This window comes from Pectinophora gossypiella, chromosome 15 (assembly GCF_024362695.1).
Source record: "Pectinophora gossypiella chromosome 15, ilPecGoss1.1, whole genome shotgun sequence".
NCBI lineage: Eukaryota > Metazoa > Arthropoda > Insecta > Lepidoptera > Gelechiidae > Pectinophora > Pectinophora gossypiella.
Window position 1 is genome coordinate 8,733,999 of NC_065418.1, and position 14,141 is coordinate 8,748,139.

General features: G+C 38.2%; 1 protein-coding gene across 1 annotated transcript; it reads right to left on the reverse strand.

Moving 5' to 3' along the window:
• On the reverse strand, window positions 1–2,915 carry LOC126373020 (fibroin heavy chain-like). The gene is made up of 2 exons (XM_050018974.1): window positions 2,712–2,915; window positions 1–2,160 (listed from the first exon to the last, which is right to left on the reverse strand). The coding sequence occupies exons 1-2, from the start codon at window positions 2,721–2,723 to the stop codon at window positions 568–570; spliced, it is 1,605 nt and encodes a 534-aa protein (XP_049874931.1). The 5' UTR covers window positions 2,724–2,915; the 3' UTR covers window positions 1–567.
• Between the last annotated feature and the right edge of the window lie 11,226 nt (window positions 2,916–14,141).

Consider the following 14,141-nt stretch of genomic DNA (forward strand, 5'->3'; position numbering starts at 1 on the left):
TATATAAAAAAAAAACAATAACAATTGTCACAATTTATCATCTACAAATAATAAATAAGCTATGACTACACAACAATATTTACAGCCAGTCACGGTGATACACAACATTCTTCGATCGGACCACGTGCCTACATTTATCTCAACTTTTTCTCTAGCTCGGAAACCAGTTCCGATGTGATAAACATTCAAGCCACATAATTACGAGTTACCGAAAAGAAAGCACAGCCACAAGTATCCGAAACACGTACTTAGTTGAGTGGCCGGACTCGAATCGGTCGCCTGCGCAGCTAATTAGCGGAACGTACGCAAATAAATAACACCAAAGACAACACTTTCGCTGAATCACGTGTCTAGACCGCACAGGGACGGACACGTGCTACGAGATAAACTATCCTTCGAATGTTCATTGACTACAATACACCTTATAACTAAGCCTTCACTGAGTTAAGCATAATATAATAAAAATACCCGCTCTAGATCCGGCCCGATGCATATCACATTCCGCACAATCCTAACATGCAAAGCTATATTTACACGACTACACTTTAACGTTTGTACATAATGCAATTAATGAGCACGTGGTTTCAGCTCCTCGCTGTATTTGATGGTGTTGTATGAATTTTCACTGAACGATCCGTGAATGTCCTTGGGAGCACCGTAACGGGCACTTGGGCTATGGCTAAAGCTGTATTTAGGTCCGGATGAGAACGAGCTTAGGGCACTATGACCGGAAGGACCCTTGAAAGACGAACTTCCCTCGCCAAAACTGGGGAATTTCGATGACGATACGTAATATTCAGGGCTGTGCGAAGCCGCGGCGTGACTTGAAACACCGGAACTGCCCGAGTAGGAAGATGTAGGGACACCATAAGTAGTACGGGGAGGCGATGCATGGCTAGAAGAGTAAGCAACGGAATCTAGGGCGCCACCAAAACCTTTCGACTTAGGTGGAAGATAAGAGGGAGCGACGTGTTTGGATGACCCACCAACGTAGTTTCCAAAGCTCACTCCATGACCACTTGAACCGAGAGACAAACCACCATGACCTCCAGACAAGGAGTGAGATCCAAACGATGGGACACCATGAGATGCAGACAAGCCATGAATGGAGTCGCCGTGTGTGCCTATATAGGTTGAAGGTTTGAATGACGCCTTGCTTGGTACAACGTAGCCACCGCCAAAGCTCTTAATGGAACCACCATACACATGTCCCAAGCCACCTAAAGAGTGCCCAGAGCCACCGAGTGAGTGTCCAGAACCACCGAGAGAGTGTCCAGAACTACCAAGAGAGTGACCAGAGCCTCCCAGAGAGTGACCGCCAGAACCGCCCAGGGAGTGACCAGAACCGCCCAGAGAGTGACCAGAACCGCCCAGAGTAAGTCCGCCTTCGCCTAAGGAATGACTACCTAGAGACTGACCAAAACCAGCCAGAGCGTGTCCAGAGTCACCTAATGTAAGTCCAGCCAAAGAATGACCAGAGCCAATAGACAGACCACCGGCTTCACCAAAGGAGTGTCCTCCGTTGGGAGCGCCGTAGGTAAGAGCGGGTTGGCTAGAGTGGGACTCGGAAGGTTGGAACAAGACTGGCCCAGTGGAACCGTAAGAACCTAATCCTTTAGTGCCCGCTGCGTAGGATGGCACGCTCGAAATACCATGCTGCTCAGGCGCGCTGTATTGCTGCAGTTTTCCATCTCCAAAAGAGTATTGAGGAATAGCGACCTCTTGGCTACCGTGAAGGCTTTGATCAGAAGTTTGGTAAGGAGAGAGAGATAGTGCTCCGGTATTCAGGCCGTGGGATAGCTGACTCATGAGTTGAGCGAGATCGCCAGAAACGATATTGCCGTGAGACGGCTGTAAGGTGATGGGTGCGAGTTGGATAGTAGCGTGGCCACTGGAAGGTAGGCTCTCCGATGACAGCTGGAGTCCAGCGCCCGATTCAGGCGCTCCGTAACTGAAGCTGGGTTTGGCGCCGCCGACGCTGTATCCGGCTCCAATGCTAATGGCATTAGCACCTTCATGTCCGTATGACGGTGCTTGGAAGCTGTGAGAAGAGTGACCTCCGGCAGGGTATCCCACGGGAGCTTCCCTCTTGTCCTTAGGATCGTCCGAATTCTGAACTTTCACAGCCCATGATATACTGAAGATTGTAACGAGTACCACCTGAAATTGCAAAATTATCTTATATTACTTTCAATAAGTATGCATATCAATTTACAATCCAGATTATATCACTTTCGTCAATGAGATGATGCAAACTGATTTAAAATTACAATTTTCTTGAAACTTGAATGTAGAGAAAGATATAAAACTGGTTTCATAAAAAATGAAATTTCTGCGGTGAGCCCGTGCCAAGTTTATGGCGACCCGCATGACACTGTTCATGATCCATTATAACATTTTAATTTCACTTTTACTACTTTTACTTTAAATATACCTATGCTCGGCCTGTGCTCATGATGCGTCAGATTATTATGATTGTTTCTAAACTGCAAACGTAATAATTGCAATGTCAATTATGTCTAATTATATACTCGCGTATCTTTCACTTTTCACGAAATAAAGTAAGTACTTATAAATAATTTAGTTAAAGTCACTTTATAAAATCCCTGTATCACTATTGAACTTAAAATTAAATAATGATTTTGCAAACATGACATTTAAATCGATTCACTAAAATCCACTTGTTTGTTCACCACAAAACACGAACTCACCGTGAATTTCATTTTGGATGCTTATTTAGGATGTGTGCCGCGTCGTTGAAACTAAATCACTGCACGAATATATTGTTCACAACACAGTATCTGTAGCACTCTGATCGGACGGCTGAATGGTGCAGCCGCCGAATTCGTAATGTGGTGTCGTCGGGTTTCCACACCATTTATAAGTGAGCGGTGGCGCGCACCCGCCCGGCGCCCGCGCACCGGAGGGTAAAAGTATATCGGAGGACCCTTTCACTGCTGAAAGAATGGGAGCAACCCATCGAGCTTCCGAACCCAACAATGAGGCAATAGACGCCGGAAGTTACATTACGTCACCGATCACGGTTTGGTGCACTTATTGGTGGTGATGCCTCGCGGACCCGCGGTGACGGGCGACCGACAGGCGACAAACAAGAACGCGATCGATTAATCGTGCTCTCCGCTACCAGACAGTTTATTGGACAAGTAAAATTGTAACTATCTAACGCACGACTTAATTCCCACGACGGATATAACATTTAAACATTTCACGTCTCATATTATCATAAAAATAAGCTATGTCGGTCATTAGGCATTCCTAGCAAGAGTTGCGAGCTTCCAGTGCGTGTCTAACAACTTTTGAGAAAGAGAGTTTCTCGAAATGACATACAAAGATAATGTCGCTCAATAATAAATGGATTAAGTACATTCCTTTAAAAAAAGCCATTTGACGACTTGCATCCGTGTTGAAATCGGTTTAAAATCCCAATGAAATTATTTGGAAATTCTTCACCGGCCAAAGCAATATCCGATGTCCATACAAAATCGAGCGTATCTGCATTGTTTACGCATGTAGAATACTTGTGAAATCGGATATGCATCAGTGCCCTGTTACTCCATTTCCAAACCTTACATGAGCAGAAGTGTGTAATACATTACATTGGAAAGGAATCGTCTTATCTTAAATTTCAGTTTGTAAATTGAGGTGAGGTGTTGAGATTACTTGAGATTCAATACATCAAGGTCCATTACGTCGGCGGTACCATCAATCACCGATGACCATGCGCGCGCACTGTGTACTGAATTTCCAAGACATGCGCTTTCATTAAATGATGTAATTCGTGTGCATCGTGAGAAATGTGCACTCAACTGTGTAATAAGTATGAGTATGAGTATGAGTATTTATTCGCATAACAATTACAAGAATTGTGTTCGAAATACTGAAATAGAATGGTACAAAATAATAACGCGTTTCCACAACAATTCCGATTTGACTTTTCTTTATTTTCACGGCGGACCGAGTGTAAAAGCAGATTTGGTTCATTGCCCTATTCAACATGTTCTTATCCAAACAAAGTTATAAGTTTTCTGATACAACACATTATATTTGATACAACACACATACAATATAACGGACGTACTATATACTAACAGAAAATTCAATAGACAAGAGCTGCGGGTTCAAATCCCGTCCGAGTCAGAAATTTCTTCAATTTAATTCTCCCTTTGTCAGTTTCCCTAAGCACGGATAAGTGCTATAATAACAAATATCATTTACTATAATACTATTCATTACGTACCTAGGTATTAAATTAAAAATAGGATTTTAATTTAATACTTCGTTAGGTATAACCAACCGCCCTGAAAGAAAGTATACTTATAAATGCTGTTGCGGGTGGAATACAGGCTAGGAACAATTTGGTACTCCAATTTTGTACGTGACAATGTTTAGTCTACTTAACCTCCAGGAGACAGTCATGGTTCTTAAGGAGAGCGAACGTAACTAGCGGAAAATCCGTACTTTAGTTAACTAAAGTACCTCCTTCGTTTAAACGAAGGAACCGCTTCGTATTACTTAGAACGGATTGTAATAATAAAGTTTTACATGAGTTATCATGTCTATACATTAATCAATTGTATATAAAACGTTCGACTGACTTTTAATTATCTAAATAGCAGGCATTCTTATATAACGTCATAAATAAAATAATGATAGGTTAATTTAGATTGCTTTTGCCCCAACGATTTGATCAAAAACCTCGTGAAAGTTCAATTTGTTTTGATTTTGTAACAATGCTTATTGTACTATTTTGACACCCATTGTACCTCTACGTACTAGGTAATATTCGATTATGTATCAGAATACCTATGATACTGTTACATAAAACCATTGTTTGCTGACATTGATCGCATTTCGAATTTTTCTTGGGAATTTAGTAATTGTATTATAATTTCTACGAGATTTCCACCTACGTATGCAAATTTTTGCCATCATTCTTGCGTAAAGTTCGGGCCATGGTTACTAATTAATGTGCGCAGAAGATGAAAATATATTTATGTAAGTAGTTTTTACATTGTGTGAGGTTTACGCGGTTATTATCATAATTAAAACACATAATGCCACATCATCATGGAACTTGCAACAGTTAGGAGTCTCATATCCTAGTATTATGTGTTTTAATTGTGTAGTTTTTTTTATAGATAGGTACAAACTGACAGCCTTTGTAGTTACTAGGTAAATTCGATTAATGAAAAGTGTTGAGCGAAATTAATAAAGCGTGCGAATAGGCTAGTTTCCAACTAAGTAATGAAATCAGTTACTTTTTACTAAATGTCAAAACACGAAGTTAATTTGGAATTTGTATGAAAAAGCACACTGTGGCGTAATAGAAAAACTTAACAAAACGCTTCTCTTGATTAAAATTAAAAAAAAAGATAAATGAAAATGTTTTTCGTTAGTTTTAGATCTGTCTTTGTTTAGTAAACACAATTTTATAATTTATCTTGAACCTAGTACACCACCCAATGGCAATGTGTGGCTTTCGGCTCTCCGGCTACTCGACCGAGTTAAATAGGTAAGTAGTGAGTATTTGAATAATATGTAACAAATCAATAAAGCAACGAACAACTTTAACAAGCAAATAAACAGATGAGTGCGTAGTAACCTATCGGTTACAAAGAGCCTCCAGTGTGGCGATGGAAGTTAAAACAGTAATCAATTACTAAGCACAAAACGTAATAGAAACATTCATTCGCGATTGTATCACTAGCTTGGAAGTAGAGCGTCCCGCCTAAATTCGTCATCTTTTTGCGAATTGCGTAACTAGCCCGCTAAGGTGTTCGGAACTCAGATGTATTTTCACTTTTATGTATAGATTTAAGTATGTTCGCATTTCGATGTTACTAGGTGAAACAACTTTCCGTGCGCCTACGATATTACGCCAAGTACACTTCGCCTTCATCGTAAAGCATTGTATGAATGGAAAATTCTAAAATTTTTGAATGTAGAGGTATTAAAGTTGTACCTTCAGAAGATTTTTTAAATAAGAGTACCTATTTATTGCAATTCCGCATTGGCATACTTGAATAATCTTCACATAGATTGATTGAACAAAATCAGAAATGTTTGTTTTCAATTCGACTTGCGTAACGTTGCAGTTAAGTAGATTAAAATGTACTTACTTAAGTAGTTGATTACTTACGCTATTTTTGTAAAAGCGCTGGCTGGTTTCAGAAAAAAAGAATATTCGAACGAGACATTAAATCGAAGTTAGAAAAAAAGATCATTAAAGCCGTTAAAACCTAGATCGGTTATGACTATGAGATATTACAGCATAGGAAGTTATGACCACTACGCCATGCTACGTAATGCGTACTTAGTTATTCTACCTGTATATTTACAAATCTATACCTATAGATAGTTTTATACCCGTGTTTATCTTAAGAATCGATCCGTAATTCGACTGACATAATTTCCACTCTTGGAAAATATGTTCTACCCTGTTACCAATGCTAAGGCAATGCTCTGAATGTGTACTTCTTAGGTGCATTTAATGCGGTGTATAGAAACTTTTAATTTTATGAAACAGGCAGAAGATTCAACCTAATATTTCCAGCCACAAGTAGGTTTTAAGAACCCTTCAAATAAACGTGGTTTTCATCGTAGTAATAATTATGACATATCACTTCTATATGGATTCTGGAAGGCCAAACTATACAATACCGACGGTATCATAAACTGTATCGCTTTGTGAGACTGTCTTTGTATTTGGTAAGGACTTTACAGGCTTGAATCACCTGATTGTCTGAATAAATAAGATAATTCCGTGCTTAGGAGGGCACATTAAGCCGTTGGTCCTGGCTTTTAGCCATAAAACACCTCCTCCAAAGGTTGGTACCTTCAGTGGAGCAGCGTGGTGGAGTATGCTCCACACCCCGTCCGATTGATTGAGGGGAGGCCTGTACCCAGCAGTAAGACGCATATAAGCTGTTTATATTATGTACCATAAACTTATCCGGTAGATTTACTATCAGAAATTTATCCTAGTGTTACAGATCAGCAACTGATGAAACAAGCAAATCCAGCAATGTGCTCTATGAAAGTGATGATAATAAGTAATCAAGTAATTGTAGCTAACCCATTGGCATCAAACACTATTTTCAAATGAACGAACGGATCAATAAAACATTTTGAACTGTAAATTACCGGTGTATGTATGTAATAACTGTGTTCATTCAAATATGTACTACGCAAGTGTTGGTTTGCTTTGATTAATTGCTTCCGAAGTATGCGAATGACTTATTTAGTGCCGCTTGTTGACTGCTAACGTTGTATGAGAAATATGCGAGTTATTTTGATTTAACTAGGTATCATATTTTCACGGCTATTTTCGGCTTTTTCGACGATAGTTTCCAGAATTTGTGCCCGGTTAAGGAAAAATTTACGCCCCCTCTTATATGGAACTTGAACAAAACTGTCGAGGAGCGGGTTCATTACACCTCTGCATACCCCTTTGGAGATATAGGCGTGTTGCTATGTTCGTTTATGATTTTTATTCACGGTACAGACAAAAAATAGGAAAATTATTATTCTAACGACTTGGGACTCCATCTTTACCCTAATAGTACAGGCACACCCCGGGCACTTCATACAAACAACCTCGTTTTACACAGACACTACACATTGACATCGTACACGCGCATCTGTGTGTGTGACGTCTGACGCCATACCATTCAAGTCTAAACTATGTTCGAGGGCGGGTAAGGTAAACCTAGCTCAGACGCTGGTGGAGGGCAGAGAGTTGCCGTTCTATACGTAATATTATTCCTTATTCTATGGTACAGGCATAAAATAAGGAATAATACTACGTGCATGTGAGGAGATCCGCAGGAGAACTAAAGTCACCGACAAAGCTGAAGTGGCAGTGGGCAGGACACATAGCGATGAGAACCGATGGCCGCTGGGGCGGAAAGGTTCTCGAATGGCGACCACGTGTCGGACGACGCTCAGTGGGTAGGCCCGCTACAAGGTGGACCGACGATCTGGTGAAGGTCGCGGGCAGCGTAGGACCGATCGTCGTAGAGATCCTTGGGGGAGGCCTATGCCCAGCAGTGGGCGTCGTACGGCTGATAATGATGATGATGACTACCTGTATAGGCGTGAGTTTATGTATGTATGTAAGTATGTTGATTCTAATCTTTTGAAAAGTAAATTTAAAGTGTTTTTCCATCAGAATGTGTGATAACTGCATGTATTAAAAACGATTGTATAATATTCATTAGCAATTAGACTAGATTCATATACAAAATATGTAACATGTTACCGTGTGGTCTTTTATTGAATTTGTACCGGTTTGTTACAGAACACGGTTTATGTGAACTGTGTGGGATCAGATTATGAAATCTATCACACTTAAATTGGAAATAATTGTAATTAAGGCGCGTCGTCACGTAACGCTTAAAAGTGGCCAGTGGACAATGTGGACATACCTTTATCTTATTTAAAATCAGTATTATCTAATATAATTTATAATATTGAGTTTCATTCCTCGCGCGGAACAAAAGGTTTTTAAAAGCTCTTTAAACATTTTTTTTATTAACTATACATACCTACAGAATAGCTTTTGACCTCAATGTTACCGGTTGATAACTCACAAGTTGACTTATGGCGGGAGTCGCTCACCTAGCAATTGGCTATTCAATTCAATTGATTCGATCTTATTAGTTATAGGCCATAGGCTGATCCCTATCACCATAGGGTTCGTTATAATCCATCTTAGCATTTCGTATCAACAGTGGCTGAGAGTTGTCTTTGATTACTTGTGGCTCTACGCTGCCCACCCCATTAGGTAATACGGGCGTGCGTTTATATGTGTGAATTTTATTTCTTTACGATAGGTACTTTTATAAAATTTCCTATATTTTGAGCTTTGTGAAACATGTAGGCAAGTAAAACGTATGTAGAACCTACTTACCTACACTCTATGTGGTACCGGGTACGTGACGTGCATTTATACAGGGTGTTAGTGACATCGTAACGTGAACTTTGAGGGATGATTCAGACTATGATTCTGAGTTGATATCTAGTGGAATTTTCCGTCGCAAAAAAATGGAACTGAAAATAATTAAAAAAAACACAAACAATTTCATGAATTTACCGACGTGAAATTCCACTTCATATCAACTCAGAATCATGGTCTGAATCAACCCTCTCGGTATTCGTTACGATGTCACTAACACCCTGTATACAAGTGTTAGGGATGTCCCTAACACTATATGTGATATTCAAGCAAGATATTCGTTACGGTGTATGTACACCGTAACGAATATCATGATGAGCTGATGATTCAGCATATGATCCTGTAATATCAAGTAAAATTTTCCGTCGTAAAATCATATAAATGTTGATGATTTTTTAAATTAAGTCCAGTTCCATACATTTGTGACGGACTTCCCCCACAGTATTCCGTACGATGTCACTAACACCCTGTATGTAACTATGTTATTTCCGATTGTAAATCGCATTAAGATTACATGTTGCTCTCGCTGCACCTACATACACTTCTGGTTCCTTTCGTAAGAAATTAGATAAGGTAGGTGTCTCAAAGATGCTATCTGCATATCGCAATATATGTATAATATATGTAAGTCATTGGCAGCAAAGTAGATCGCCGTCTAGGATATTAGTGTATTTTTGCATACTAGATACACAACCTACTTTCTAGCGCTTAGATATTTCCTATTCAGTGCCAGTATATAAGGCCCACCTACACTCAAACGGTTATTTTTTTTGGTTTGACTTATTGCATATTTGCCGCTGATGGCAGTCACTATTAGGCCGGACTAATGAGAAGCGCTAAAGACTCTCACGCGAGTAATATCCAAAGGGTATTTGACTAGCTCAAATGCTTTCATTTTACTTTTCTACTATTTTTGAAATTTATTCATGAATTATGTAACAATAATACGACATTCGACCGCTTTTATTGATGACTTCACAGGACGGTTTTTCCATACAAACTCCAAAGAAAACTTTTATTTTGACGTTTCGTAAAAAGTATTTCATTTGACTAGGTTATCTATTAACCCAATATCACTGTTGTTACACATTGGCCCCGATTCCTGCAGACACCGCCTAATTTTATTTTAAGTCATATCCGTCATTTTCTTATCCGTCGAAAAGGAAAGGGACGGATGATTGTCAACAAGTTAATTTTAAAACGAATGAATAACCCATGCTAATAAAATAGGCGTCTCGCTGATATGTAATCCGTTTGACAAGCTGTCTTCTTAACTGTGTCGGGTTATTGGCCGATGTAAAATTTTTAGACGGTTGTTTTAGGTTTCTGCTTAAAATTGACGTGTATTCCATAAATTTTATGCCTGTCAATTACCCGACCCTTTCTTTTTCAACGGATAAGAAAATGACAGATATAACTTAAAATAGAATTAGATGGCGTTTGCAGGAATTAGCACCATTAAGTACACTAAAAACACTAAACAGAAAAGCTTAGAAACTCCCTTGAAAATCAGGAAGACCTTTGTCCAACAGTGGGATACTAAAAAGGCTGGAAAAATTATAAAACATACGAGAACTCACGCCCGTAATCCCTAATGTGGTTGGCAGAGCCACAAGTAATAAAAAAAGGACAATTCGCAGCCACTGTTGATGCGAAGACGTAAGATGGAAATTATCAGCCTATCGTCTATAACAACTAACCCTACGAACATACAGATTCAATTAGACAGCCTTATTAACTATTAGGTATCCAGCATCCATACTTGACCTTAAGTAACAGTGGACTTGGGTGAGCTGGGGTAGGTTAGGTTTCGAATAGTTACTATTCAATTATAGGTCCTAATTATATCCGTGCTTCGGAAGGCACGTTAAGCCGTTGGTCCCGGTTATTACTTACTGATGTAAGTACGTAGTCGTTACATGAGTCATGTCAGGGGCCTGTGGCGGCTCAGTAATAACCCTGACACCAGGGTTGATGGGGTTGATAATTCACCTCACAATCCACACGATAGAAGAAGAATTATAGGTGAATATAAAAAAATGTGTTAAATTACATCATCACAATCAGAAAACGATTACGACTTTATTAAAAATCTATTTCTGTAATAAAGAAGTACTATAATAAATCAATTTAACGACTCACTGCGACAAAATAAAACACGCCTTTCTGAGCATGCTTTGGAGTTACTTTTAACATTAACAAAGTATAATGTTAAATAACACGCATAATTTGGAATAAGCTTGCAACACCAAATAAATAATACAAGCAGATGCGTGGTAACAGACTTTCCATTTTAGCTGCTATAATACTGCTATAATGTAAAGTAAGTCTACTTACTTATATATACTACAGTTATCTGAAGTAGCAGTATTTATTTCATAATAATAATATAAGTATCCCAAGATATAAACCAACCATTTGGCTTATCACCAACTAGTCAGGACATAGGTAGAGCAACATCGGGTTTAAAATGCCACATAAAAGGCAATTCATCTAACAAAGCAATTTTGCTATTTGATATTTGTTGACATTGCGCACTTACTGTTATATGCCAAATTGCAATATTGCTTTATATATATCTATATTGCTTGAATGCGGCCTTTCAGGACTTCCATCCCGTACCAAAAGACAGCCTGTAAAATATATATATATCAACAGTGTTCTTACTTACCAATCAAAATTACCGTTATAGGTATCTTTTGTAATTATTTAAAACATCGGTTTACTGAATATACTTACATTTCTTATTAATGCTTTATACAAATTAAATCACCGATTTCACAAAATTGCGTAAAGAAGTAGGAAATGTAATATGCGTTTTATATACTTACATACCTACTCGGTGACAAGTAAAATATAGGAAAATAATGTCATCAACCCGCAATGGAAAAGCGTGGTGGCATAATGTTAGGTACGTATCGTTTCGTTTATAAGTCCAATTTATTACTTTTTATGCGGTAAGTAGTAATTATTATAGTACTTATAAAGATCAATGCGTTAAATAGACAAGTGTCTGTTACATAAGTTCTTGTAATTTTATATACTTTTATTCAATTTACTAAGTATTGTACAACTTTTGTATATAGTATAATCATAGAAAAATAAATATTATAACTACAAATACCAAAAGTTTAAAATGTAGTATGAGTATGAGTCATGATCGCATGAAAATTTTCTTAATTTAAAATGAATTGCGTAATTTAAAATAGATAGACGTGGATCTATTTATAGATCTAATTCAAAACATTGTATTACATTGTAGAAATATATAACCTGAACATTGAGTTCCGCTATAAAGTTAACAGCGTGTAGGTACGTTCCTACCCCCTAACTCTCGCACTTCCGGACCCCCGTGACCAACCAAAATCCACCTGTACCTAGTACATAAGTACATAAACGAAAATTCTTCATGCAAAACCATTTATTTTTCTTATTCAATTGCTCGCTGATATAAGCGAATCACAAAGATAGTTTTAATCGATACAAGAGGTAAACTTTGTCAGCAGTTGCGATCTGAAGTGAGCTCAGTTTTATTATGTAGCTGCCGGTCGCGGCCGCGTTCGCTCGTCGTTCATTTTGTCTTTTTTCTAAGTCCGTCCACTTTTACTATCGCTCGCCGTTACACCATTCCAATGTTCAGATTACACCGTTGATAATAGATCTAACGGCAGATATCGTCATCATACTTCAACGAATAAATAAATAATTGAAAAGGAAGTAGAGCAACATTCCTTCCTGCATCTCCGATGGTAGAACGTAAACATTTCAAAGATTGCAACCTACTTGTAACGACACACCTGCCTATTGTTTTGGAAGATTGTGTCTTCTATGTGTTATGATAAGAGACGCCTATTCATTAAAATCATCGTTTTGTTCTCCAGAAAATTACCTGTATGAATAATTCATTGGAGGCTAATACTATAGTAGAAAACGATGGAAATGACGAATTCCTTTCTATTCTTGTAGTGCATGACAAGTAGCTATAAAAACTATTGTATAATCAGCTACTTAATAGTTTATTGCATTGCAGGCGGGTCATCTTTTTATGGTAATTTTATTCGAAGATGTCGTCTCACCTACGAGACATTTTCGATCTAACTTTCTTATCCTACTTTTACTCGCATTACGCAGAATTAAGTAATTTTCCGTCACACACTACTTTGATGAGGCAATGGTTTCGTCACTGTCACAATAAAAGAACAATTTTAATTGTAAAATTTACTCTTATGACATACATTGTTACATGGGCTCTGTTGGACAAGCTCACACCATTAAAACGTACATGACGCGACGTTTCAAAGATTTACAAATTGGCGAATACGAGAAGGTACAAAACATTTTTTAAATAATACGGTTAGTCAAGAATTGTTTTACAAACTTCATCCGAGCAAATTATTAAGTATGTTATCAAACTGCTTCTCAGAGACTGTTAGTTCAAAACAATTATCAAAAGAAAGATTTAATGAAATCTACAGTAAAGAACACATGTTATGTTTTCTTATGAGAACCATACCGGTACAGTTACTTCTGGATCTGCAATCCTATTATGTTTATTATCATGAGGATAGCACTTGACTATAGATCACAATATTCATGACATGATGAAGAAATTACATTTGTACTGGTCTGGTAAATCTACGCATAAGAAAAGTTATTTATAGACGCATTCAATTTGTTGCTCTTTTTTAAGTTGTTGTAAGTCCGGCGGTCTTTTGTTAAAAAAGCTTTGATACATAAGAGTCTGTTTATCACTCTAATGAATATGTTTAGTTATACTTAGTACTATAGCACTGTAAACTGACAAGGATATTTTGGCACGTGATAGATATCGCATCCTATGAAAACGTAATTTTTGACAGTTGTTATTAACGGAGAATGTATGGAGATGGTGCATACCAGCGCCCTCCTGTCATTGTCATCCACGCGACAAGACCCTTGTATTGATGTATAATATGTTATATCATGTCAGTCGAGAATTAGGGAGTTATCCAAATTGCAAACATTTCGATCACGAAGCGACAGATAGGGTATTTTACCCGTCCGAAATAAACTAACACCTTACGTCAAGGTTGATGAATACCTGCGAGGCGTCACTATTACCTTATTGCCTCACAACTAACCCCCAGGACAGGATGCAACACTCAAAACCAATGAAACGAAAAAA